Source organism: Sebastes fasciatus, chromosome 18 (assembly GCF_043250625.1).
Source record: "Sebastes fasciatus isolate fSebFas1 chromosome 18, fSebFas1.pri, whole genome shotgun sequence".
Taxonomy (NCBI): domain Eukaryota; kingdom Metazoa; phylum Chordata; class Actinopteri; order Perciformes; family Sebastidae; genus Sebastes; species Sebastes fasciatus.
In genome coordinates, this window is record NC_133812.1 from 24,703,261 (window position 1) to 24,728,527 (window position 25,267).

At 41.3% G+C, this 25,267-nt stretch overlaps 3 protein-coding genes across 5 annotated transcripts; 2 read left to right on the forward strand and 1 right to left on the reverse strand.

Annotated features, from left to right (window-relative positions):
- The first annotated feature begins 812 nt into the window (after positions 1 to 812).
- On the forward strand, positions 813 to 7,100 carry riox1 (ribosomal oxygenase 1). Its single transcript, XM_074615579.1, has 15 exons — positions 813 to 971; positions 1,948 to 2,097; positions 2,346 to 2,485; positions 2,735 to 2,834; positions 3,192 to 3,305; positions 3,625 to 3,731; positions 3,824 to 3,931; positions 4,215 to 4,249; positions 4,772 to 4,950; positions 5,277 to 5,381; positions 5,501 to 5,642; positions 5,783 to 5,903; positions 5,998 to 6,097; positions 6,281 to 6,367; positions 6,630 to 7,100. The coding sequence occupies exons 1-15, from the start codon at positions 885 to 887 to the stop codon at positions 6,687 to 6,689; spliced, it is 1,635 nt and encodes a 544-aa protein (XP_074471680.1). The 5' UTR covers positions 813 to 884; the 3' UTR covers positions 6,690 to 7,100.
- Positions 6,931 to 8,769, reverse strand: ndufb1 (NADH:ubiquinone oxidoreductase subunit B1). The gene is made up of 3 exons (XM_074615580.1): positions 8,645 to 8,769; positions 7,557 to 7,701; positions 6,931 to 7,093 (listed from the first exon to the last, which is right to left on the reverse strand). The coding sequence occupies exons 2-3, from the start codon at positions 7,694 to 7,696 to the stop codon at positions 7,057 to 7,059; spliced, it is 177 nt and encodes a 58-aa protein (XP_074471681.1). The 5' UTR covers positions 7,697 to 7,701; positions 8,645 to 8,769; the 3' UTR covers positions 6,931 to 7,056.
- Positions 8,770 to 9,844: 1,075 nt separating this feature from the next.
- On the forward strand, positions 9,845 to 20,309 carry cpsf2 (cleavage and polyadenylation specific factor 2). 3 transcript variants are annotated; one of them, XM_074615120.1, is made up of 15 exons: positions 9,845 to 10,000; positions 11,258 to 11,425; positions 12,252 to 12,411; positions 12,515 to 12,620; positions 13,012 to 13,141; positions 13,233 to 13,348; positions 13,719 to 13,906; positions 14,545 to 14,835; positions 15,011 to 15,111; positions 15,406 to 15,609; positions 15,694 to 15,846; positions 16,634 to 16,856; positions 17,115 to 17,435; positions 18,134 to 18,268; positions 19,805 to 20,309. In XM_074615120.1, the coding sequence occupies exons 2-15, from the start codon at positions 11,277 to 11,279 to the stop codon at positions 19,895 to 19,897; spliced, it is 2,370 nt and encodes a 789-aa protein (XP_074471221.1). In that variant the 5' UTR covers positions 9,845 to 10,000; positions 11,258 to 11,276; the 3' UTR covers positions 19,898 to 20,309. The 3 variants fall into 3 exon arrangements, with proteins under 3 accessions (XP_074471221.1, XP_074471223.1, XP_074471222.1); XM_074615122.1 differs by having other exon boundaries at positions 9,854 to 10,000; positions 11,515 to 12,411; XM_074615121.1 differs by lacking the exon at positions 9,845 to 10,000 and adding an exon at positions 10,124 to 10,259.
- The last annotated feature ends 4,958 nt before the right edge of the window (positions 20,310 to 25,267 follow it).

Sequence of the window (25,267 nt, forward strand, 5' to 3'; positions counted from 1 at the left end):
GCATTTTTAAGCAAGAACTCATCATCTTTCAATGAGAATTGGTTATTTTGTATTATTTATTACTTGATGTTATTGTTTGTTTATGTTATGTGTTTGTTGCTGATTTGATTTGATCATATATATAAATAATAATAAATATAATAAAACTCTTACAGATGGAAAGGACATTTGCATCTTCAGGGTACGTTTGGTGGTTTATTTGTTTAATTTTTACAAATTGTTTATAATGAATGAAAAAACAAAAAGCAAAACAGCACAACAAAGAACATAAACAAGGATGCTGTAAATGTACAAATATACACAACCAATCATTTTGCAGCACTGTTTTCATGAGAAACATGAAAATATATATATATAAATAATAATAATAATAATAATAATAATATATATAATTAAATGTGTTTACTTTTGGTACTTTAAGTATATTTTGATGTTAATACTTTTGTACTTTTACTTAATTTAAGATTTTGAATGCAGGGCTTTTACTTGTAACAGAGTGTTTTTAAACTGTAATATTGCTACTTTTACTCAAGTAAAAGTAATAGTACTAATAGTAGTAATATTTCCTCCACCACTGTGTGTGTATTTTTTTGTATGTATTTTCTTGTTATTTTCTTCTTTTTTTTTACTTCGGTCATGTACTGTTTTTTTTTTTTGCTTGTTTGCTTGTACATGTATTTGTTGACTATTTTTGGAAAATTCAATAAATACATTTGTATTTTTTAAAGATGTGCATAGTTTTTCTTTCAGCCCTAAGTGGGCTGCACCTTGTAGTACGACTCTATAGGTGGCAGCAGTGAGTCCGTCGAAGAAATAGCCGTAGAAGAAGAAGAGGAAGAATCTCCTCGCAGTCAGTCGCAGGGTGATGAGGTCGTTTCTGGAAAATGGAGAGAAAACACATGTCAGCTTTTGCCTTGTATCAAACTCTGTCAACAGACGTTTCTCCTCCTGCTAAGAAGTCTTCCCTGCAGGTAAATATTATTAAAATAATTTAGTATAAAACTGGTTTAGTTTCTGGTTTCTGGTGTTGTTCTCTGTGATATATTTAGAGCTGCTGCAGGAGGTGCTGAAACCATGCATAGCTATTAAACCCTGTTATCTGCTCCTCATTTATCCACACTAACTATGTATCTATCTTCACTTGTGAAATCATCTTGAACATATCACTACTCCCATATGCAAATATAAGGATGGGTAAGTTTAAATAGATTACAATGGAACTCTATATTTCTCATAAATCTATAATTACAAATCAAATCAAGGAGTTTCTATTTAAGATTGTACACACAGGTACTAACCTGTTAAAGATAAGATTAGGACATTCTTTGTAACTGTTAACAATAGATGCACTTTTTGTAATTGTGAAGGGGAGACTATTGAACATGTGTTTGTAGATTGTTTTCATGCCACTTCTTTTTGGTTCATTTGCAGAGGATATCATATAATCACATTATTATACTAACAGATTGAGATATTATTCACTGTCAGCAATCCCAGTTTTTCGGCAGATGAGATTTACATAATTAATTTGATTATTATCCTAGCTAAATATTATCTACATAAATTATATGGTTTAAAAGAATACCCTCCTTTTTTTATTTTTAAAGAATACTGATTTAAAACATATTTGACTATGATTAAAAACTTAAAACTCAAAAATTCTAAATTGACCAAAACTATTAAATTGTTAAAAATTTCTAATTTATTCCAATTGTTTAGCAGGCCCCGAATGTTTATTTGTTTGTTTTTTATTTTATTTTCCTTACAGTTTATTTGTTGTATATTTTACAATTTATATTTATATTATTTTTATACTGTAAGGTATTTTTGCAGAACTGTAATGAAGCATCTGAACATGCAAATATATTGTATTGAACTTTTGAAATAAAACATTATTAAAAATATATATATATATATTCACTTATGTCAACTTGTGTGGTGTTCTAGGTGGCAGAGAAGAAGAAGAAAAGAACGAAGGAGAATGGCGTCAGTAAGGTCAACACAGTTAAAGCTCAATTAAAGCCACAGAGGAAGAACATGCGAAAGAAGCTCCAGAAGTCTGCACAGAGAGAGGAGAATATGAAGGGAATTAAAGAAGTAAGTGTGTACCTGCTGCAAAGAGAGTTCTTTTGCCTTATATCGGTGTGCTCCAGTGTGCTTCGCGCCTGGTCTCTGAAGTCTCTCCTGTTAAAAGATAAATGCTATTTTAACATCCATTAAATGTTCTGATCTGTTATTCTGAATGTTAACGTTGTTTTCTTACCCCTAAAGTATTAATAGTTGTTTTTCTTTTGACCATACTGTTGAGTTATGGTTCATAAATATTCTTTATGCTTCTAACGCAGGTCGAGGAGTGTGTCAATGGAGGTGGTGAGGCTCTGGATGCTTTGCTGGCCGACCTGGCAAAAGTCAACAACAGCAGGGAGAGAGCGAGCAAACTGTTCCAGTGGCTCATCAGCCCCGTTCTTTCCAAGGCCTTCTTCAGGTACGGATGAGTGTGTTTGCATCAGTGTTGTAGCCAAGACCACCTAAATCGACCCCAAGTCATGACCGCGTCTGAAAGATCCACATTCCCATAAAAACACACCCAAACAACACATGAAGATTCCTCTTCATTCACCTCTTTGATTGCCATATGTACTGCATATGTTTGTATGTATAACTGTACCATAAGAAATGTCAAGATGAAATAATCAAAAGCATTCGCAGGCTAATATTTTTCCTCTCTCCGAAGGGAAACGTGGGAAAAGAAGCCCATTCTTGTTCAGCGTAAGAATCCAGATTACTACAAAGGACTGTTCTCCACAGCAGAGTTTGATCGCATATTAAGACAGGTAAGGATCTGAAACGTCACCTCATCCATACTTACTTTATCTATAATTTCCCCCATCTGTTTTGGAAATCATTGATTATGTTATCATCGAGATGGATCTTTTACACACTATGAAATTATACAATGTGGGAATGTTTTTCCTTTTTGAAAACGTGATCAAAAGTCTGGTTGCATAATCGACAACACAAAAGTTGTGTTAATTAGGAGACAGGTCTCTACTGCCAAAAGTTGGACAAGCACTGGCAGCTTTATGAGGATTGTTCTCCGCCACCGCAACACTGTCTTGTGTTGCATTCTGCTCTTTGATAGATAATGAAGATCTGTAACTGAACGACTTGTCTGCGTTGTTTAATTTAAGGAGGACGTTCAGTATGGAGTCAACCTGGATGTCACGAGCTACACTAACGGCAAGAGGGAGACACACAATCCTCCGGGCAGAGCTCTGCCATTCACTGTGTGGGACTTCTACGGGGTAATATAAGGCCTCACTGATGATTTGTATACAGTATGTGATTATTACCAATGCAACATTACTGTGATTCAGCATTTTTTACATTCCTTATAATTGGTCCCTTTGCAGCATGTTAGCTGCACCAGCTGTCTGTATTCATTACATTTTCTTCTCACTTTGAAATTTTCCTTCATTAAAAAGCAGTTAGATGTGTGTTCATTTTAATATTTTCTGTGCTGCAAGCTAGAAGTCATTTTAAGTGCATCAAAAGTATCGGTGCACCATCTGCACGCTGCACTCATGGCAGATTAGTAATCATCACGGTGTCTCTGTTTCCCAGAGTGGCTGCTCCCTCCGCATGCTGAATCCTCAGGCTTTCTCCTCCACAGTGTGGAATGTGCTGTCCATCCTCCAAGAGCAGTTTGGCAGCATGGCAGGAGCCAACGTGTAAGTATGTGGGACAGTGATTGTCCTGGAAACCATGTCGGATGCTATCGGTTACTGTTAAATGTGTGTTTTTTTTAATCCTTTTAAACCAGATACTTGACACCACCTGGAACACAAGGCTTCGCTCCACATTATGACGACATTGAGGCGTTTGTGGTTCAGCTGGAGGGGAAGAAACACTGGAGAGTGTACAGCCCGAGGTGAGCTACAGATAGGGAGCCTTTTTAAAGTGACAGCGTCAAGTCTTTGCTACATTAACAATGCGGAAACTTGTAGATCAGTTCAACATTTTGAGATAGAGCACCAAGTCATTTGCACTAATCCTTTGCAATTGGTAGCTGATCCAGTTTTTATACTCTACATTTAACATACCTCCCTCATGATACACTTAAATGTTTTCCTTGTAGTTTGATATCAAGTTAGTAAGTGAGAGATTGATGCCAAGAAACACACTTTGAAGTTGTTTTTCTGACTTTTTTGTAGGACAGACGAGGAGGTCTTGCCTGTGCTTTCAAGTGGTGAGTAAAAAAAAAAAAATATTTTATTGTATATGTTTTTTTCCCTGTAGTGAAAGCCATTTGCCGCAGTTTGGTTGGAAACAGGATTTACACACACCTATCTATCAATCAATCAATCAATCAATCAAGTTTTATTTATATAACACATTTCATTCAACAGGTGTAGACTCAATGTGCTTCATAATAAAATCAAAAAACAGGCAAAGATCATACATGACAAAAACATATAAAACAATAACATAAGATAAGAAGGTAATACAATAAAAAAGGGAAAATAAAGCACACACTAAACACAACAGGTGTTGTGAAAAACAGATATGTTTTTAGTCTGCTTTTAAAAGAAGACACCGTTGTTGCAGACCTTAGTTCATGTGGTAGAGAATTCCAGAGAGTAGGACCATAATGACAGAAGGCACCATGAGCTGATTTAGAACTTATTCTAGGTATAGTACACAGAGGAAGGAGAAAGATAGCTCATTGCACAAAGGTGTAAGAATTTCTAATACTGCGTTTCTTCTCCAGGAAACTTCGATCAGGCCGACATCGGGAAGCCGATCCTGGAGGTGGTGCTAGAAGCTGGCGATCTCCTTTACTTCCCCCGAGGATTCATCCACCAGGGCGACTGCCTCCCAGACACTCACTCCCTCCACATCACCATCTCCTCTTACCAGAAGAACAGCTGGGGGGATCTCCTCCACAAGGTGATACTCATTTATTGATGAAGCATTACAGGTATAATGTAATAACCGATAGCATTTCCCCTGTGGTACTTGTGTGATTTAACTGACGCTTTATGAACGCTTTTACAGTACGTTCTTTTTTTGAGCCGTCGCAACACACAAGGTTAAACAATCCAGGGAAATAAAATAGGAGAAAGATGGTTCTAATAATTTCTAGTGTGCAATATTCTAGTATTGATTCTGGATAAAGTAGTGTAATGGTTAAACAATACAGTTAATCACTTTAACCAGGTTATATTTTTATATTTATTGAAGGTCTTTCCACTTTTGAACTGCCCTTTTTCCAGGTGGTTCCAGCAGCGTTGGAAATAGCGATGGAGGAGGATGTGGAGTTCAGACAGGGTTTACCTCTGGATTACCTGACATACATGGGAGTACAGAACTCTGACGAGGTAGTTCATCACTTATTTAGTATTTATTTGTCACTTCCTGTCAACATCACCATCACTATCCTTGGCTTTTCACCAATTAACCACTAATGAGTCCCCCTCATGAATGTGTGTGTGTGAAGGACGACCCACGCAGGACAAAATTCTTCTCACGAATTGAGAGTCTGATGAAGAAGCTGACAACGTACGCCCCGGTCGACGCTGCCGTGGATCAGAAAGCCAGAAGCTTCCTCCATGACTGCCTTCCTCCCATGCTCACACCAGGTATAAGATGGATGCATCAGGTCTGGGAGTTAACTCACTTAAGAGACTTCTACTATTACATTGAAGTTTTTTAAATAGAACAAGACAGCCTGAGATACATAATGCTTCTGTTTTTAATTATTTCATGCTATCTCCCACAGAGGAGCTGGCCAGCAGTGTGCAAGGAGCGTCTGCCAGGTGGGAACGTGGGCAAGTCATGGATGCAGGAGCACAAATCACAACGCAGACCCGAGTCCGAGTTCTCCGTGCTGGATGTGCCAGGTAATCCAACTTTTTACTGCATTTCACAGCAGATCAGCACCTGATTCAATGATCCATTAAAACAGAAATAAAATAACTTTTCTGTCTCCCCCAGGTTATGCAGTGACGGAGAAGCTGTTCATCTTTACTACACAACAGAAAACTCCAGAGTTTACCACAAAGAGGAGCTCAAGAGTTTCGAAATAAAAGTAGAGGTAGATTGGAAGATCTTTCTGTGTAAAACTCTTGAAACAATATCGTTCAGTAAAGTTTTTCTGAAAGGATATCGTTTTTATTTAGATTCAGTTTACTAAAAATATTTTCCACAGCTTATTCTCGTTATAGTTTACTATAATACCCTGCTGGTCACCACCTAATTATCGTTTTTTTTCTTTCAGCACACAGATGCCGTTGAGTTTCTGATCCATTCGTATCCCAAATTTGTGACAGTAGGAAGTTTGCCATGTGGTTCTGCAGAAGAGAAGGTATGTTGTTTTAAGTGATGCTACTGTACGTTCAGGCATTGTTTCTGTTCTGTGTACGGTCGTGTTGTGGAGGAAGGGGTCTTGCATTTGACAATTTATTACTTTAGTTAATAGGCCTGTCGTTCTCACCCCATTCTTAAACGTCCATGGACTTATTAAAACATCCCATTTTACATAGATATTTATTGTAAATGATTAATATTTGAGCCTCTGTTTTTGTGAAATTAGTTGTTCCTCATATGGTTTTTCATTTTCTCCCCAGATCAATTTGGCTGAGCTGCTTTTTGAGAGGGGGATCATCCACACTTCAGAACCTCTGTAGTGGCCACAGATTCTTCTTCTTTTTCAGTCATGCTGACTGCATGAATAGATTTGCTTCTCTACAATACAATGCAAAACCATTTTCTTGCCCCAAGTAGTCTTCATTAGCTCTACTGGAATGGTCACGGTGAACAACCCATCTATGAATCTGCTCTCTGTTCTGCATCAAATAAACCAGTTTTTAAAAAAAGAATGAATAATATGTTATGCAACCAAAATCACCAACAAGTACCAAATGATGATGATGAGAAAGGGCATGTTTATTATCGGTTGATACAACTAAAATACAGAGATACAGAAGTCTTCTTAAACATTCTCATCAGTCATTCACACCACAGGGGACAGGACACGTTCCAGGTAGGGGCAGTCTACTTCCAGGTCACCTCCTCGCCAGGCTTCAGCTCCCTAAAGACAACAGAAGACAGAAAGTTGCATAAGCTTACACCCAGAGCAACATTGTCGTTAAATGACCTGCTTTATGAAGGGCAAGTTTTGAAATGCTTTCTGTCACAATCAAACATAAAAATAGTGTATGGTATCTCACATTTTGTGTTGAACGTGGAGTGAAAAATGGACGTGGTAGACACAAAACTAGAGGCTTTAGGGTGCCATAACATAAATATATTGTTACTATATATTGGATATAGCTGTTGTGTTTTGTTTGAAATTAATTTCATGGTTTATCTTTATCACTGAGCATTCTGCTGACGTGTATGCATAGTAATTAGTTCAAACTGGGGGTAAGTGTGTATGCAGCAGTAGCAAAAATCATCATCACACAACTTTGAAATAAATATCACCTGATCCACTGACAACCTGTTTTTACTTTTTAAACAAATTAAGGTGGGAAATTGCTTTTTATTCTTACCTGCTGAACAAAACACTTTTGTTCCTGAAAGCCATCAGCTTCTGGTCCTGTTGTTTGTCAAGATACCATCCGATCACAAAGCCCATGGGCACCAGTATGTTCACCCAATGCTCACGGGCAAGTCCTATGAAGTTCACCATGGTTCCTTCAGAAATAAGCAGAAGACATATTAACCTAAATCATGTGGCACTGATTATATATACTTTATTATATACTATACTTGCATTTGAGGTTCGATAGAGGGATTTATGCTTTCTTAAAACTGACAGAATCATTCCAGTTAATCTAAAAACTGCCATTACACGTCATGCCCATTGTAACAAACCAGTGCAAGATGTACATAGTATGGAAGGAATACTGCATACATTGAAGTACCCACATGACACACGGCTACTTACAATAACACATTGTACTACTGTATTTGCTGAAAAGTCATATCTGGTAGATTGCTCTGCCAGCCACTAAATGAAGATCAATGCATTTTGAAAGGACTTAGGAGACACTGAAATCAGAAAATGACTATAATTCTTTGCAAAAAGTGGTATTCTGGATCTGCAATGCTGAAATGCTTAACCCCATCACATCTGCATCTACATCTGTGGACCTAAACATAAGAGACAGGACTACTATCTTTCTCCATGTCCATCTTTATTTGCAGGACCTCCACACAACTAGTGTGACACTAAACAAAACAGCAATGATGTAGCACATGTACACATTTAGAAACACACTGTTGTTAGTTTGACTGTGTAATATTGAACTTTTGTATTAACTATACTGCTAATGTTTGTCAGGCAAGCTCTGAGCTAATTGGTTTTAGGTGAGAGTAATCTCTAAACCTTATTAATTAAAGACAGCTACCTCATATATGGTTTAAAGTAATCCTTGTTGTAGCTTTCACCCTTCAACACCAACTGCACCACAGCCACTAGCTAGCTAATCCTTTAGCATGAGCAATATGTGGCAGGTTTTCGTTGAGAATGGTTTCTCAATTAATATGATTACTTTGTTTTTAACAAGGTTAACATGTTAGAGTATAATGACTCCAATATTAAAGAGACACGATGCTGTAATAAGTGAAATATTACCTTCTGTTTACACCAAGCTGTAGCCTTTAGCCTTTAGCTCTTCACTCAGCAAGCAGAGGACATTGGACTCTACCAACTGCGCAAATGCGACAGTGTTATTTGAACAATTAAAAAAAATATATTATTATAATGACCCTTATTTTGTTATGATATCAGTTGCAACTTATGAATGGGAAATAGTAACGCACATTAATTAAAATATAGTCAGATGAAATGAGCATTCGGTGTTTTTTGTCATAATAAAATATTTTTAATAACACCTCCATACTTGGTACGCTCCTTTACCCTTTCACACCAGTGATGGGAATTTCGGCTCTTCTTGGTGAGGCAGATCATTTGGCTCAGCTCACCAAAGAAGAGCCGGCTCTTTCGGCTCCTAAACGGCTCTTCGTTTTTACTTCACTTCTGCCTTTTATAATTCAGCCAAATGTAGCTTTAGCTGTTTTGACCTATGATTAGTATGCGTGCACATATATCTCTTAAATTATTAAATATAATTATACTAAACCTTATAATTTCCAGAATATCCTAATTTTACATGCTGCTTCGTTTCCGACTGTCACTCATCTTGTCTGCTATTCGCACACTGCACTCCTCTCTATTTCTCTCCTCCTCTCCCTCCTGTTTTGTACCTGTAGACCGTCAGCGCGCCGTGCACCCCCGCCCCTCCCTGCTTGAGGTTATGATCATTGGATGTCATCACCTGATTGGACATCATTAAAACAACATTCAGTCACAGTCAGTGCATGGAGTGCCCGTGGCGTGGAAAAGATCGTAGAGACGTTATCGTCTCCGATCGGGTGCCAGAGGGAGACACCGGCACCCGGTCGGAGACGATAACGTTTCTCTTCCTGCTTCAGCCCAACAGTAGAATCAGCATTGACTCATGGAGAGACCTTCGTCTGGTCAGCTAACATTACTGCCAAGCAGGTGACATATAGAGTGATATTGTGGTTTTAGCTGACGTGTGTTGCCTCACAGTTTTGAGCGATGCTCGTTCATGTCTATGTAGAGCGGGCAAGAGAACGAGCCCGACGCTGACTTTCGTTGACTTAACGACCACAGGTGTCACTGATAACAAACATTTCTGATTCTTACAAAAAGTCCCTTTAATTAAAAGAAAGAAAAAAGAAAAACGTCTCTTATGGTTCACTTAAAAGAGTCGGCTCTTTGTACCGGCTCGTTCGCGACCTACACATCACTACCTTTGACACATGACGCAGCGGCCAACATGTCCGCTAGTCCAGTGTGTGCTAACAACGATAAACAAAATGACTTAATGTTGGAATTATAGACCATTATCTTATTGTGTTTCTATTTCAACCGGAGAAAATTTAAATTACCTCATATTTAGTGGTACGTTACACCTTCCTTTTGTTGTCGAGCCAAGTCATTTACATCCACCAGCTACATGTAGCCAGCTAGCATGCTAACTAGACAGAGTTTGCCGGGTACTTTGTTAGCATTGCTAAACTAGCTAGCTGTTAGCTAGCAACCAAACTGTTTACCTTTAATTTACTTATTCTTCGACTAGCTAGCTACATTTTTAAAAAGCCGAACTTTTAAGCAACATTATACTATTGTTTTGTACTATTTTATTTGACTGTTGAAGCAGGTTTGTGTTTGTTTTTTGTAATGTTATGTTAAATTGATTGTATTGAATGAGTGCTCTGGCTTAGTGGAAGTCACAGAGGGCCACACAGCTTAAAGGTGATATTGATTTGTTTATTAGATAGATAGATGGATAGATAGATAGATATGTAGATATGTAGATGGATAGATATGTAGATAGATAGTCAGTCAGATAGATAGATAGTCAATTAGATAGATAGTCAGTCAGTCAGTCATACAGTCAGTCAGGTAGGTAGTTAGTTAGTTAGATAGATAGACAGATAGATAGATATATATGTAGATAGATATATATGTAGATAGATAGACATGTAGATAGATAGATAGTTAGATAGTTAGTCAGTCAGATAGATAGATAGTCAATTAGATAGATAGTCAGTCATACAGTCAGTCAGGTAGGTAGTTAGTTAGTTAGATAGATAGATAGATAGATAGATAGATAGCTAGATATATATGTAGATAGATAGATATGTAGATAGATAGACATGTAGATAGATAGATAGTTAGATAGTTAGTCAGTCAGATAGATAGATAGTCAATTAGATAGATAGTCAGTCAGTCAGTCATACAGTCAGTCAGTCAGGTAGGTAGGTAGTTGGTTAGATAGATAGATAGATAGTCAATTAGATAGATAGTCAGTCAGTCAGTCAGGTAGGTAGGTAGTTGGTTAGATAGATAGATAGATATATAGATAGTAACTTTATTGATCCAGAGGGAAATTCAAGTTTCCAGCATCACAGTTCCATAGTGCGAAACATGTTGGTAAAAAGGCAGTAAAAAAAAAGTTAGTAGTGCAAAGTACAAAAAAAAATACCAGATATAAAAATACAAGAAGATGAAGAAAACTGTTAAAAATGAGTATAGTGCAGGGTAACTCCAGTAGCTTAGTCTAAAGTGCACTGTGTGCATTATTATCTGTCCTGCAGACAGTCTTCCTTTGTCTGTCCCCCTGAAGCATAACTTGATGTTAACTGTACTTTTCAGCGTGCACAACTGAAGAGAAATGACGTCCATTATCAAGCTGACAGCGGTGTCAGGTGTTCAGGAGGAGTCGGCCCTCTGCTACCTGCTGCAGGTGGATGAATTCCGCTTCCTGCTGGACTGTGGCTGGGATGAGACCTTCTCAATGGACATCATTGATGCTATGAAACGGTAATTATGGTATCCATCTTCTACTTACATCAGTTTTCCCCAGTATTCCCCACGGAGTTGGGTGTCATGACCCAACTCTCTCATTCCAGTCTCACATCAAGTTCATCACCAAATCCGCTTTCTTCCACCTAAAAAACATCTCGTCTCCGGCAATCACTCTCTGACTCTGTGGCAGAAACCCTCATCCATGCCTTCGTCACCTCCCGTTTGGACTACTGCAATGGAGTTCTGTCCGGTGTTCCCAGCAAAGCCCTGGACAGGCTCCAGTATGTGCAGAACTCAGCTGCCAGGGTTCTCACCCGCACTAAGCCCTGGCAGCACATCACCCCCACCCTCATCCACCTCCATTGGCTCCCTGTCAAGTCCCGCATCACCTACAAAATCCTCCTCACCTACAAATCGCTCAATGCCCTGGCTCCTCAGTACCTATCTGACCTCCTCCACCAATACACACAGTCCCGGAACCTGAGATCCTCAGGCACGGGTCAGCTCTCCATCCCCAACACAAACCTGCGAACTCTTGGGGACAGAGCTTTCAGTGTGACAGCCCCCACCCTCTGGAACTCTCTCCCCATAGAGCTCTGCAACGCCCCATCTCTGGACAGCTTCAAAAGACTTCTTAAAACCCACCTCTTCAACAAGGCCTATGGCCTCCAGCTACTGCTATGTTCCGTTTGTTGTATCTATTTATGTCTATGTTAAGCATCCTTGGGTTTCTTGAAAGGCGCTATATAAATCCAAGTTATTATTATTATTATTATTATTATTATTATTATTTAATTTCTGCGTATTAAAACAAGTGTGTGATGTCCTTTCCCCCCTCCAGGTATGTTCATCAGGTGGATGCTGTGCTCCTCTCCCACCCTGACCCCATACACCTGGGAGCCCTGCCATACGCTGTGGGGAAACTGGGTCTAAACTGCACTATATATGCTACAATCCCTGTCTACAAGATGGGTCAGATGTTCATGTATGATCAATTTCAGGTAAGATAAGGATGTGGGGAAATGTCATGCATGTAAAGGGATTCATTTACACACCTTGATTGCACGATTACCATTGATTTATGAATCATTTCCTTCCTTTTAGTCTCGAAACAACAGTGAAGATTTCACACTGTTCACCCTCGATGACGTGGACTCTGCTTTTGACAAAATCCAGCAGCTGAAATACTCTCAGATTGTCAATCTGAAAGGTGAGTTAGTTGCAGACCCTTAAGATAAGATAAGATAAAACTTTCCCATGAGGGGGAAATTTGCAGGATTACAGCAGCAAAGGGGATAGTGCAAAAAACGAGGCATCGGTAAAAAATAAATAAGCAAGATATAGTAAGTAAGTAAACAGTAAAATACAGGATATAAAAAATAGACGATGAGTGTTTGGGTTCACATTATTGCACATATGAATATAAAATGTTGATATTGCACAGCAGTATACATTGATATAGCACATGAACGAGTGAGTGAGTGAATGAATGAATTGTCGTTTTTTTGGTGTGTGCAGTCTACTGGGAGCAGTGCTACAGGTCAGGACAGGAATCACCGCAGATACATAAAGTGTCTCATATCTTTCTTTTCACCTGACAGGGAAAGGGCACGGTCTCTCCATCACCCCGCTCCCAGCCGGTCACATGATTGGAGGCACTATTTGGAAAATTGTGAAGGATGGAGAGGAGGAGATTATTTATGCTGTGGACTTCAACCACAAGAGAGAAATGTGAGCACAAAAAACATTGATAGGAAATGGGATTTGTTTTTAGTTTTGGCTGTTCGCTCATGCCCATTTTAACTCTGTTTCTCTATTCTAGCCACCTCAACGGCTGCTCGTTGGAGAGCATCAGTCGTCCTTCGTTACTCATCACAGATTCCTTCAATGCTACATATGTACAGCCACGTCGCAAACAAAGAGATGAGCTGCTCCTTAGTAAGTTATCTTCACAAGACTCTATAGTAGTAATGTATGTATTTATTTAATTAAATTAATAATCATTTGAGAAGTATTGCAATCCTATTATAACATGTCCCAGTGGTCTTACAAATGAACCATGTAATCCTGCAGGTAATTCAAAGGAGCAAATCTCTTTCTGTCCAGTATTTGTTTCGTTTACTGTGTGAAAATACCAGGATAATGTGTGTGGTGTGTAGTAGCAGCACTTCTGTTGAACAAGGATGAAACTGCATGTTTTGTTCTTCTCAGCCCCTTCATCTATTCCTCCTGTGAAACTGCTCAATTTAAAATTAATACAATGGGAGAAAAATGCAGTTTATTTTCTTTATATCTTTTTTACCCATAGCCAATGTAATGGAGACCCTTCGTGGCGACGGTAATGTCCTTATTGCCGTTGACACAGCTGGCCGTGTGTTGGAGCTGGCTCAGCTCCTGGACCAGATTTGGAGGACAAAGGATGCTGGGCTGGGAGTCTACCCACTAGCTCTGCTGAACAATGTCAGCTATAACGTGGTGGAGTTCTCCAAGTCCCAGGTATCAATCACTGATGTTCACACTTTAGAGGATTTTGTACTCTTTCCTTTCTTGTGAATTTATCAGGGCTGTGTCCGAAATCACTCGCTACTCACTACATAGTGGACTATATAGCGAGTTCGCTATTTTAGTAGTGCTGTCCGAATGTATAGTGAGAATTCTTATACCCTATATAGTGGAGTCAAAGTATCCCACAATGCATCGGGAAAAGTATTATACAACGATGGTCACTAACCGAGCACTATATACCATCATGCATTGCGCTGAAGGAAAAAATGGATAATATATTTAGTAGTTGCATCACAACACAAATGGCCACAAAGTACTTTGTATTTATTAAATTGGGAAAATACACTTATTGCTCCAACATTCACAATAGCCGCTAAATCTTACCTTTCACAATAAAAGCCCTAGACATCGCTGCATCATTGCTTATCGGGGGAATTTAGATTCACTCAGAGCATTTCGCTAAGAGACAACCCAACAAAATAGCTTACAGTATGTATTTATCACAAAAAAACATGTCTGTTTTTATTATGGACGGTCTACCAGCAGAAGCAGACGTTGATCTGGCAATGATTTTATTTGCCAAATAAATGTACACAATAACATGAACTCAATCTCCTGCCTTTCTGTAGGTGGAGTGGATGAGTGACAAGCTCATGAGGTGTTTTGAAGACAAGAGAAACAACCCGTTCCAGTTCCGTCACCTGACTCTATGTCACAGTCTGGCAGACCTGGCCCGAGTGCCCAGTCCCAAGGTGGTGCTGTGCAGCCAGCCCGACCTCGAGTCTGGCTTTTCCAGAGAGCTCTTCATCCAGTGGTGCCAAGACGCCAAAAACTCCGTCATCCTGACCTACCGCACTACACCTGGAACGCTGGCCCGCTACCTCATTGACAACCCTGGAGAGAAGATGCTGGATCTGGAGGTGAGACCAGCAGTCACGATGCTCATTACCACGACGAAGGGTTTATCTCTTCCCGCAGCGTTTGCCCCACGGGAAGCTCCCATCTCTCACATTCAGACCCAGCTGAGGAAACAACAAAATGTGTCATTCTATCATTTGCACCATATCCATCTTTTCACCCTTCTCACTATGACAGGTGAGGAAAAGAGTGAAGCTCGAAGGCAAGGAGCTGGAGGAATACCTTGAAAAGGATAAAGCGAAGAAAGAGGCAGCTAAAAAGCTCGAACAAGCAAAAGAGTGAGTAGAAATAGACACGGGGTCGACCGGGAGCTTGAGGGTTAGATGTCTTTTGTCTCATACAATTTTACTGTCTTTTAACCGCTGAAACAGGAAATTATGTAAAAAGCCAACCGAAATGCAAATGGTGCTCCAGATTGCAAATTCAAAACAGGCCATTTAAATGTAAATCTGTAAATGGGAGATGAGTCATGACACTTTGAGACAACAAACTGAAAAGAAATGTGTTGTTTGTCCTTGGAATAAATGAGACTCGTATGTACACAGCTAATGTTTATTTCATGTAATTTGCAGGGTGGATGTCGACTCGAGTGACGAGAGCGATATGGACGACGATCTGGATCAGCCGGCCGCAGTGAAGACTAAACACCACGACCTGATGATGAAGAGCGAGGGGAGCCGCAAAGGCAGCTTCTTCAAACAAGCCAAAAAGTCTTATCCAATGTTCCCCACGCACGAAGAGAGAATCAAATGGGACGAGTACGGGGAAATCATCAGGTACATCAGATTATAGAAAGATGGATGCAGAGAATTTAAACTATTTGCTGCCATCATCAATAAGCCATTATTGTTCTTTCACAGGCTAGAAGAGTTTCTGGTTCCTGAACTACAAGCCACAGAGGAGGAGAAGAACAAACTGGATTCTGGGTTGACCAACGGTGATGAGCCCATGGACCAGGATCTCTCCGTCGTTCCCACCAAATGCATCTCCAGTGTAGAAAATCTTGAAATCAGGTCAGTGATCCTTTAAATCTGTCTTCCTCTGTGACAAAACTCTACAGGTTTACTTCTGTATTTTTCAACCTGGACCCTATTTTCCCATGTTTTTTGTCTAACTGACTAACAGTTTCTGAAATTGGTCCAGTATTGAGGGAAAGCGCTGTAGACGGCAGCTGCTCACACACTGCAATATGGTGCTATTGGGGCAATCTGGCACCGTCATTTACGTCCACTAGAATTGCTTGTTTTGTTTTTTGTCTCTGATTGTTATTATAAGGCCTCGATCAGACGGTGCGTTTTAGCTGCCTGGAGCGCCTTTTTCTAATTGTTTTCAATGAGATTGAAGCATTTTGCGCACTGCTTTTGCGTTGCCGAGCGCCTCGCGTTTATCCACTCTGTGCGCCTCGTGTTTTTACAGGAGCACAGGGAAACGCCTCGAGTTAAAGAAATTCAACTCAGAGCGGAAAAGCCCCAAGACACAAAAACATGGAGAAAATAGGGTTGAAAAATACCAAAGTTACCCGATGTTTCTCATCTCCCTTTTAAACTGCCACTAGAGCTGATAAGTTGCCAGCGGTACTGCTGTGTTGTGCTCGCTGGATGGCCTCCAGCTGTGATTGTGATGGAATGTTACTGTTTAGGCTCAGTGTTGTTGGAAAAAAACTGTTACGTCTACTCAGCAAACCTCTCCTGGATGAATAACAAGTCTATCAAGAAATCTTATCTGTGCCGGTATGAAATAATGTTTGACAACTCAGCGGTCTTAAAAAGCTTCATCCTGCCTCCATTCTTCTTCTTACAGAGCGAGGATAATGTACATAGACTATGAAGGTCGATCCGATGGTGACTCCATCAAGAAGATTATTAATCAGATGAAGCCCAGACAGCTGGTGATCGTTCACGGGCCGCCGGAAGCCAGTCTGGACCTGGCAGAGTCCTGTAAGGCGTTCAGCAAGGACATCAAAGTCTACACGCCCAAACTGCAGGAGACTATAGACGCCACCAGTGAAACACACATCTACCAGGTCAGCCTCAGTAAACGCCTGCTTCTTCTTAGAGGGAATATTGTTCTGATTGGATATACAGAATTGTTGTATGTACGTCTTTCATGTTGTCCCTTAAATGTGTTTAATAGATTCATAAAGCTAAAGTATTCTGCTGTGAAATAGTAAAATTGAGCCAAGAAATTAACTGCTCCAGGGTTGATTTCTTTAGAAAAGCATAAAAGCAACCTTGCATGACAGGCCAGTGTCTTCATCTTGTCTCATCTTCCCGTGGCGAAGGTACGGTTGAAAGACTCGTTGGTGAGCTCCCTGCAGTTCTGCAAGGCCAAGGACACGGAGCTCGCCTGGATCGACGGCGTGCTGGACATGCGCGTAGTTAAGGTGGATACGGGCGTGATGCTGGAAGAGGGCGCGAAAGAGAAAGAGGAGGTCGAGGACACCGAGCAGGCCATGGAGGTCGCCCCTGAGCCCGAGGTCGACGTTAACACCACGGCGGTGGCAGCACAGCGCGCCTTGAAGAGCCTGTTCGGGGAGGACGAGAAGGAGGTGTCTGAGGAGAGTGATGTCATTCCCACACTGGAGCCACTGCCTCCATTTGAGGTAAGATCTTTATTTTCATTATTTCTGAATATGAGTTTAAGGGTTTTGAGAAATGTTTCTTGCTTAAAGATTCTATCCACCGTGTTTGGAATAATAATTTTAAGGCTGGCAACACATTCCTTTACTGCCCTACGGTAACTCCTGTCTGCTTCTCCAAACTGGGAGCGTGCCGACCATCTACTGTAGGTAATACACTGACTATCAATAAGTACCTCGTACAAACCCACTTCAAAACACCCAAACTATCCCTTTAAAGTCAGATTTAAGGTGAGCACAGAGAAACTTTCCCCCTTCAGTAGATGAATGTGAAAGCAGCCTTCTAGTGTCAAACTCTGCGTATAAATCATTCTACACAGCAAAGGTCAAACATCTAAATGATGCAACAGCGAACAAAACGAATAACCTTATGACTAAATGGCTAATGAAACAGTGCAAGCAACAGATGACTTTTAGGTTCCATCAGCTGCTGCAGCCAGTGGACAAAAACTCGTTATTTTCATGTTGTCAGGAAAGACATCTGGAGACAGTTTGCCCAAGGTGAGTCGGCAGAGACGAGTTAATCACTGAACAGATAGCCATGGGACTCTGATTGAGAAGGCATTATAATGATATTCCACTAGTGTTTGTCCACAAGGGCATATAAGCAATTCAGACAGCCCTCCGTCTGATTGGCGCTCTCTCTCCCGTCCTCCCTCCAGATTCCAGGGCATCAGTCGGTGTTCATCAACGAGCCTCGCCTGTCTGACTTCAAGCAGGTCCTGCTGAGAGAGGGCATCCAGGCCGAGTTTGTGGGAGGAGTGCTGGTGTGCAACAACATGGTGGCCGTCCGCAGGGTGAGTTGTCCTTCCCACCGGCACAGCGAGTGTGCTATCCATCAGATAGTCACCACTAGCCCCCAACAGGGAAAGTGGCGAGCACACAAGACATATGACACAGGCTGGTTTTTCACCCAAAAGCACGCAATGAAAATGTTGAGCTTTTATTCCAAATTGATTCATATTTAGATCTGAAAAGGAGTTGCATGGTTGATATATAGCCAGTGTTTTAATGAAATTAAAAGCTTGTAGAATTAAAGGAACTGTACAAAACACTTAAAATAATTAAGTGTCCAACCAATTTAAAGAACTTAAAAGGTTTTTGGCTCGTCGCAAAAAATATATCCTTTCACATCTCCTGTTTGTAACCTTCAAAAACTTCTGTTGTACATGTCAAAGCCCCAGAAACAACTCAACAATAATGTACCGCTGCAACAAATAGACACAGAGTGAATACATTTCCAGTGATGTGAGTATTTATTGCCTTAGATTCTGTTGACTGTGAGCCAGCAGAAGTAGCGATGCACCCTGAAAATTGTCCCCATAAGAAATAATATTGTTGTAAAGCAGTGAGACACTTCTCCCTTTTGTTTGATGATGGATTGACGCGATCACGCAGCGCTGATCAGTACAAGTTGTTTTAGATGGCGTAAGAAATACAGCAGGTGAGTCTGGAGTCTAGAAAAACAAGGGGAGAGGTGGATATTGTATAAGAATGTATTTCTATGTGTTAACTGGTATTATTCCCAACGCCGGTGCATTGATTTATATATTATAGCGAGTAGGGTAGCGAGAACACGACCAAAGCAACCAGAACCGGCCCAGAAGCAAATGACTCTGGCTTCCTCGCTTTCCAAAGCAATCCCATATGACAAAAATAGTGCAAAATGCAAAGAAATCACGGCCGCTGTTAACACCTACAGTACATCGCAACGCCGTAAGTTGTATGCATCAAAGGGTTAAATCGAGCATTTATGAAGTGCTTTGAGGATATTTGAAAATAATGCGATATATATCGTGTATCGTGATATTTTTTGGCAATATCGCCCAGCCCTATTACACACTATAAAATAAGATGGCAGTGCTGGCACATTAAACACAAAGAGAAACAAACACAGCCGAGGTGTGAGTAGGATATAAAACCCCCAGTGGCATATGAAAACATCTCATCTCAGAAGAAACGCACAAGAAAAAGAATCACAGGCAGGACTTTTAACAACTGAAGGAAAAGTAGGAGTGAGCCAGGATACCAACAACAAAACGCATAATTGTCAAGAACCTAAAATAGACTCAACCCAGAAAATGAGATCAAAGAGAAATGAGACTTTTAAAGGAGTGTGTGCTGTTTAAATGGGAAAACTTGAAGTGGATCGCTTCATTAGACATTCAAATCCCGAGTCTGTGAACGTCTGTGGGAATGAGTTGGAAGCGTATTTATTTCAGCGGTCAGCAGCAGTGTGCTTGTACATCTCTGTTTTAAAGATGAAACCATGTTGTGCAGAGTGTTAATGAATGGACCCGTATGACCTGTGCATCTCTGTACTCTTTGTCCAGACGGAGGCCGGACGCATCGGCCTGGAAGGCTGCCTGTGTGACGACTACTATAAGATCCGGGAGCTGCTGTATCAGCAGTACGCCGTCGTATAGCAGCAGCAGCAGCAGCAGCAGCAGGAGGAAGAGGAGGAAGAGGAGGAAGAGGAGGAGGAGGAGGACACGCTGCAGAAGAGCATACCACGGCAATACAGAGACAATCCTTTACAAGGACTTTACCCAGAGGAGAAGAGTGCACAACACTCTCCTTCATGGGCAGCTACAGCTGTTTCACTGCGAATCCTGTTGTACATTTCCCCCTTTTATAATTTTGTTTTCCAGATAGTGTTTTTTGTAATTGTTAGTTTACCTCAACAAAAGGAGAAGCAGATGCTTTCCCCCCGGACTGACCTCTCTGTGTGTGAACAGACTCCCTCTGTACAGTAACATCCTGATGCACTGGATGGACTAAAGGATGTGTTTCCCCTCTGATTCTGTCATTAAAAACAGTCTTCTTTTTTTTTTCAAATATGTTTCACTGTATAAGGTTCGTCCACAGTTAGGGCCGAGTATTAAACCTCAATACTCTTTGAGTAAAATATGACCGAACCATCAGGTATCAAAAATCTTATTCTTGGCTCTATATTATTAAACACCGCCTAAAACATGTATTATTCAGCGTTCGGTTGTACTTAGCTCCACCCTCTCGTGTCACATCTGGTTGCAAAGATACCAAGATGACGACGGCCAAAAATGGCTTCAAAACAGCAGTCCACAAACCAATGGGTGACGTCACTGTGACTACGTCTTATATACAGTCTGTGCTCAAGACCAAACTGAGCTAATCCTTATGACATCATCAGTCATTTTCTTAAAATTGACAAATTTCCTCCAGATCCACAGGAGACAACTGAGGCTAAATAGTCCTCATGACAAGTAAACCAATCTTCATCTGTAAAATTGGTGCATTTTGCTGAATGAAAAGTGAATATTCCCAAAACTTAATGTATTGAACAGTACAAATTTTGGTGCTGAAACTGTACCAAAATGATACCCAGCTAGATATCCATATTAGATGGGATTTTTGCATGTGCTTTTTGTATTATCACCACACACCATTTACTGCCTATTAGGTGAACTAGTTACTGCAGTAACACCAGATGGAGACATTTTGCAGCTGCATCTAACCGGCCTCTGAATGCCCATATCAAATGTGCCCATGCAGCAGGACCATCTATAATACAGTGGTGAGATGACATTGTCCCAGAAGTGATAACTGGGATTGAATATAATTCATCCTGCTGCGTATAGTGAGCCAGGATTACTGCTCTTCTCTTCGCAACATGTCTCTTGCTGCAAAAAAAACCCTGTTTACCTCCCTGTGACAGGGTAAAAACTAATGAAACGGTTCAGCAGTTTGTTTTCTTATCTTTTTTGGGCACACATGGATATATATATATATATATATATACATATACAGCCTCACCTCCACTGTGCTCCAGTGAGGTCTAACCGGTGTATTAGAAAGTTGGGGGTGATAAGAGGGGATGTCGAGGATGGAGGGATGGAGGGATGGAGGGAGGGAGGGTGTCATTGCCGGGGAGATGTGTTCGCCGCAGCTCGTGGTGGCACATTGAGTCGGCTGATTACGTTTGCAGCGTTGTGTGAATCCCCGGGGTCGATCTTTAACACAGGCAGCTGTGGAATGCCACTTTTATGGATATACCACAACACCCTCCTCCTCCTCCTGCTCCCTGCCTCCCCACAACTCCTCTTCATCAGCCAGAATGCATCATAGTGGTGTGGACTCCTCCTACGCTGTTAAGCAATCACAGGGGGGGGCACGCACACAAGCAGTGTGGCGGTGGGGGGGGGGATCATGCACACGGCTGGAGGAGTTAGACTTGAGCACGGATGGCTGGCTGACGTGCAGGCCTGTTTTTTACACAGTTGCATAACATACAGTTTTGCACTTTAGAAACATTAAAATTTAAATGCTCTTTTTTAATCCGTGGCTCACACACAAAACTTTCATGTTCAGAAATGCATCAATGGTGCCTTTTATTTATTTCTTCCCCCCCAACCCTCCCTCCCCTCTCTGAACCTCAGTAACCTGTGACAGACAGCAGCTGAGTAGAGGGTTAGAGATGAGGAGGAGAGAGAGAGAGGAGCTCTTCTGTGCCACAGAGCATGCCAGCCCTGCCCAGTCACTGCTTTTCATTTTGATAATTGACCGGCAACGCCAGAAATGTCCATCAGCTAATCCTCTTAGCTTTCATAATGCTGACTCTGTCACAGAAGCCCCTGTTTTAATGTAACGAGCAGCTAAGCCCAGAGCACAGACTCTCTCTCTGGGGCGCTGAGGCCCGCTCTGCCCCCTGGAGGCCGGCGAGAGATCTGCCCTCAACTCAACAAGTGCCCTGCCGATCTGTCAGACCTCGTCAAATTCATAAAACCCTGGCTCCAGGCGCCGACCACCCCTGTACTCCCTGGCACCAAGCTGTACTCAAATAAAAAAAAAGACCATCTTGGTCTTGCACATCCATTCATCTGCATGGATTGGAGGATGAATGAATTTAATCCCTTTTGAATTCCCCATCTACTCACTCACTAAGCAGACCACTTAATGCCAATGACATCAATGTAATAATGTGAAAAGGGGACGAGTTTCTATGAAACCTTTCAATATTCAAACATAGCATAAGGCACGAAAATCCCATGATACCCTGCTCTAAAAATGGAACTTGTCACTCTGCCCAAATGGACATCACGTTGAAAACTTTATTACGGTTGTTTTACGAGCTTAAGCGCAGGTTGTAAATGAATACAAAGCAGTTCTTTTGACAGGATGACAGTTGCTAAATGTTTAGAGCCGTGCCTCCACACTTTTGTAAAACGTTATACCATTGTCATGCTTTTATCTCAAAATGCAAAAATAATTACATCATACGACTATGCAATAGTTTAACAATCAAATTAGAGAAGATGTCAACATTCATGCCTCTTAGTTGTAATTTCGAGTCTGAAATATCTGAAATTTATAAGAACTACAGAACTGTCAACAATCTGTAAATTGTCAGCCGGTTAGACTGTTATCAGGTCATTAAACGTGGGCATCTCCGGGTCTGAGAAGTGAAGCCAAAGCTGAAGTGCCTTAAACTTGCATTCTCTCTAACAGCCAGCAGGGGGCGACTCCTCTGGTTGCAAAAAGAAGTCTGATTGTATAGAAGTCTATGAGAAAATGAGCCTACTTCTCACTTGATTTATTACCTCAGTAAACATTGTAAACATGAGTTTATGGTCTCAATCGCTAGTTTCAAGTCTTCTTCAATACAGCATGATGTTCATTTAGTAAATTATGGTCCCATTTAGAGTCAAATAGACCATAAAGCAGGGGATGCTTTAGGGCGTGGCTACCTTGTGATTGACAGGTCGCTACCACGGCGTTGTCTGGTCTGGGAGTTGTCTGTGTTTTCATCTTACAACTTTAACCCTTTCACAGTGTGTTTTCACTTCATGAAAGTTAATTGTAACATTTTTGGTCACCTAAACTCTCTCGTGTCACTTCTGGTTGCAAATAACCAAGATGGTGACGGCCAAAATGCCAAACTCGAGGCTTCAAACATCACTTCCACGTTACTTTTAGTTTCACACGGTACACAAACAGCAGTCTCCTGGTTAAAAGTCTTGAGTTTGTTTGACCCATCCACCCCTCCTGTCTGCCCTTAGCTGGACTCTCCCGCTATAAATACTACGTCGAATAAAGGTGCGAGTGGATTTACATTAGACTAGTTGAAACCCCTAACGGGATAAGCGGTTGCAGATGGATGGATGGATGGATGGATAGTTGAAAGCCTGGTTTGTCACATATAGTCACTAAAAGGCGCCTCTGTGCGTCGGTATCCGATGCCGGGTTGATTTTACGTATTAGAACGTGTTGCTTTAAAGTTTCGCTTTCACTTTTACAACATAGTAGGTGTAGTAGGCCCCTACTGACCCACATCTATGAGGCTTATGACGACTGATAACGCAGATTTAATGAGCTGATAACAGTTGAATCGGGTGCAGCGGTTGCATAGCCACCATCGTTGGCAGTTGCAGCTAAATATAATGTCACTGGCGACTATTTCTCTTAAAATCTGTTTATGTGGAATTGCCCTGTAAACAATATTTAGAAGCTAAAAGTAGTTTTTAGAAGGTTTTTGTATACTATTCGTTCCCCTTCCTGTTATCAGTCTGTTCATTTTCTTTCCCACTCCACACATCTTAATTCCCCTCTAGGCCCTCGCTTGCCTTTTCCTCCATCTCTTCCCTAATTCCTGCCTCTGCGGGTAATCCCCATGTGCCAGCATCTTGCCGTGGTAATGGTCCTTCAGTAAAGAGAACCACCCTCTCTTTAAGACACACATAAAAAAGGGATGTGTTGAGCAGGAATCCTGAATTACAACATTACGGAGGTGATCCTCTTATGCAACCTGCTCTTCACACCCGTCCACAAAGCGGGGATGCTCACGAGCACAAATCCACGAAAGGCACTTGCTGCCAGATTATCCACAGTCCACAATACTGCAGCTGCCATGTCTCCTTTTTGATGAAACAATGCGTTTTGTTGGGGCGCATTCAGGGCTGGGACTCATCCCGGCCGGCTTTCTGGCAGAGACGTTTGGATGACTTAGCGATCATGTGTATGTGACTGGATATTTAGGACAGATCACATGAGATTGTTTTGCTTGGCTTGTGTGCAAACAGCGCATTCTTCTCCTCCCGGAGCAAAACAAACCTGACCAGTTGGCTGTCCGTAACTTGAGGCGATGCATGGGCAGTAGGATCAGGAGACACGTTCTTGGATGAGGGCAGTGTCGGCCTCTTAGCAAACTGCATTCAGGCCGACATGTGGTTCCAGCCAGTCAGCAGAATGCACCCCGGCCGGCCGGCTCTTTCTGCTCAGCACATCAGAGGGAGCCGGCCTTATCTGATGTGGCATGGCTGACACCACCTTGAGAGCTACGAAGAGACCCTCCCGATGATTAATTCAAGCTCGCTATGAGGATTCACTCCCTGTGTTTACCCCTGCAGACATCTCTCCTAAACTCAGCATGACTCCCTGTCATGACACGGGCCCGTGTGATAAGGCTGAATCATCCGCGGTGAATGATGTCGATGTGAGAACGAGCGGAGGCCTGGCCGAGGAGTGTGAATCCAGAGAAGTGACTCAGCAACTACAACTGTTTATCTTCGTGCAGTTCAGTTTTACGCGAGGCCTGCAGACCTCGGTCAAACAGGACGTCCAAATTATTCTGCTTGCTTTAACTTGCAGCGCAACATAAGTGAGCTGCACCCGACAATCATATCATAGTGTCCAATCACATGGAAGTTTTCTTTCAATGCTTTCTGTCATTCACTTTCTCTTTTTGACGCAAATTCTAGCCATCTCAATCTGATAAGTTCAAGAGCTGTAGACCTGAGACTTGAGTCAGATTTAAGTCA

Bases quoted from the DNA above. Each gene is read 5' to 3' on its own strand.
- riox1 (XM_074615579.1), top strand. From the start codon at position 885: ATGGAGAGAAAACACATGTCAGCTTTTGCCTTGTATCAAACTCTGTCA. The intron at 3,306-3,624 runs GTAATATAAGGC...TCTGTTTCCCAG, and splicing joins CTGTGTGGGACTTCTACGGG to AGTGGCTGCTCCCTCCGCAT. The intron at 5,904-5,997 runs GTAATCCAACTT...TGTCTCCCCCAG, and splicing joins CTCCGTGCTGGATGTGCCAG to GTTATGCAGTGACGGAGAAG.
- ndufb1 (XM_074615580.1), bottom strand. From the start codon at position 7,696: ATGGTGAACTTCATAGGACTTGCCCGTGAGCATTGGGTGAACATACTG. The intron at 7,094-7,556 runs GTAAGAATAAAA...TGTTGTCTTTAG, and splicing joins AAAAGTGTTTTGTTCAGCAG to GGAGCTGAAGCCTGGCGAGG.
- cpsf2 (XM_074615120.1), top strand. From the start codon at position 11,277: ATGACGTCCATTATCAAGCTGACAGCGGTGTCAGGTGTTCAGGAGGAG. The intron at 13,142-13,232 runs GTGAGCACAAAA...TCTCTATTCTAG, and splicing joins TTCAACCACAAGAGAGAAAT to CCACCTCAACGGCTGCTCGT. The intron at 17,436-18,133 runs GTAAGATCTTTA...TCCTCCCTCCAG, and splicing joins AGCCACTGCCTCCATTTGAG to ATTCCAGGGCATCAGTCGGT.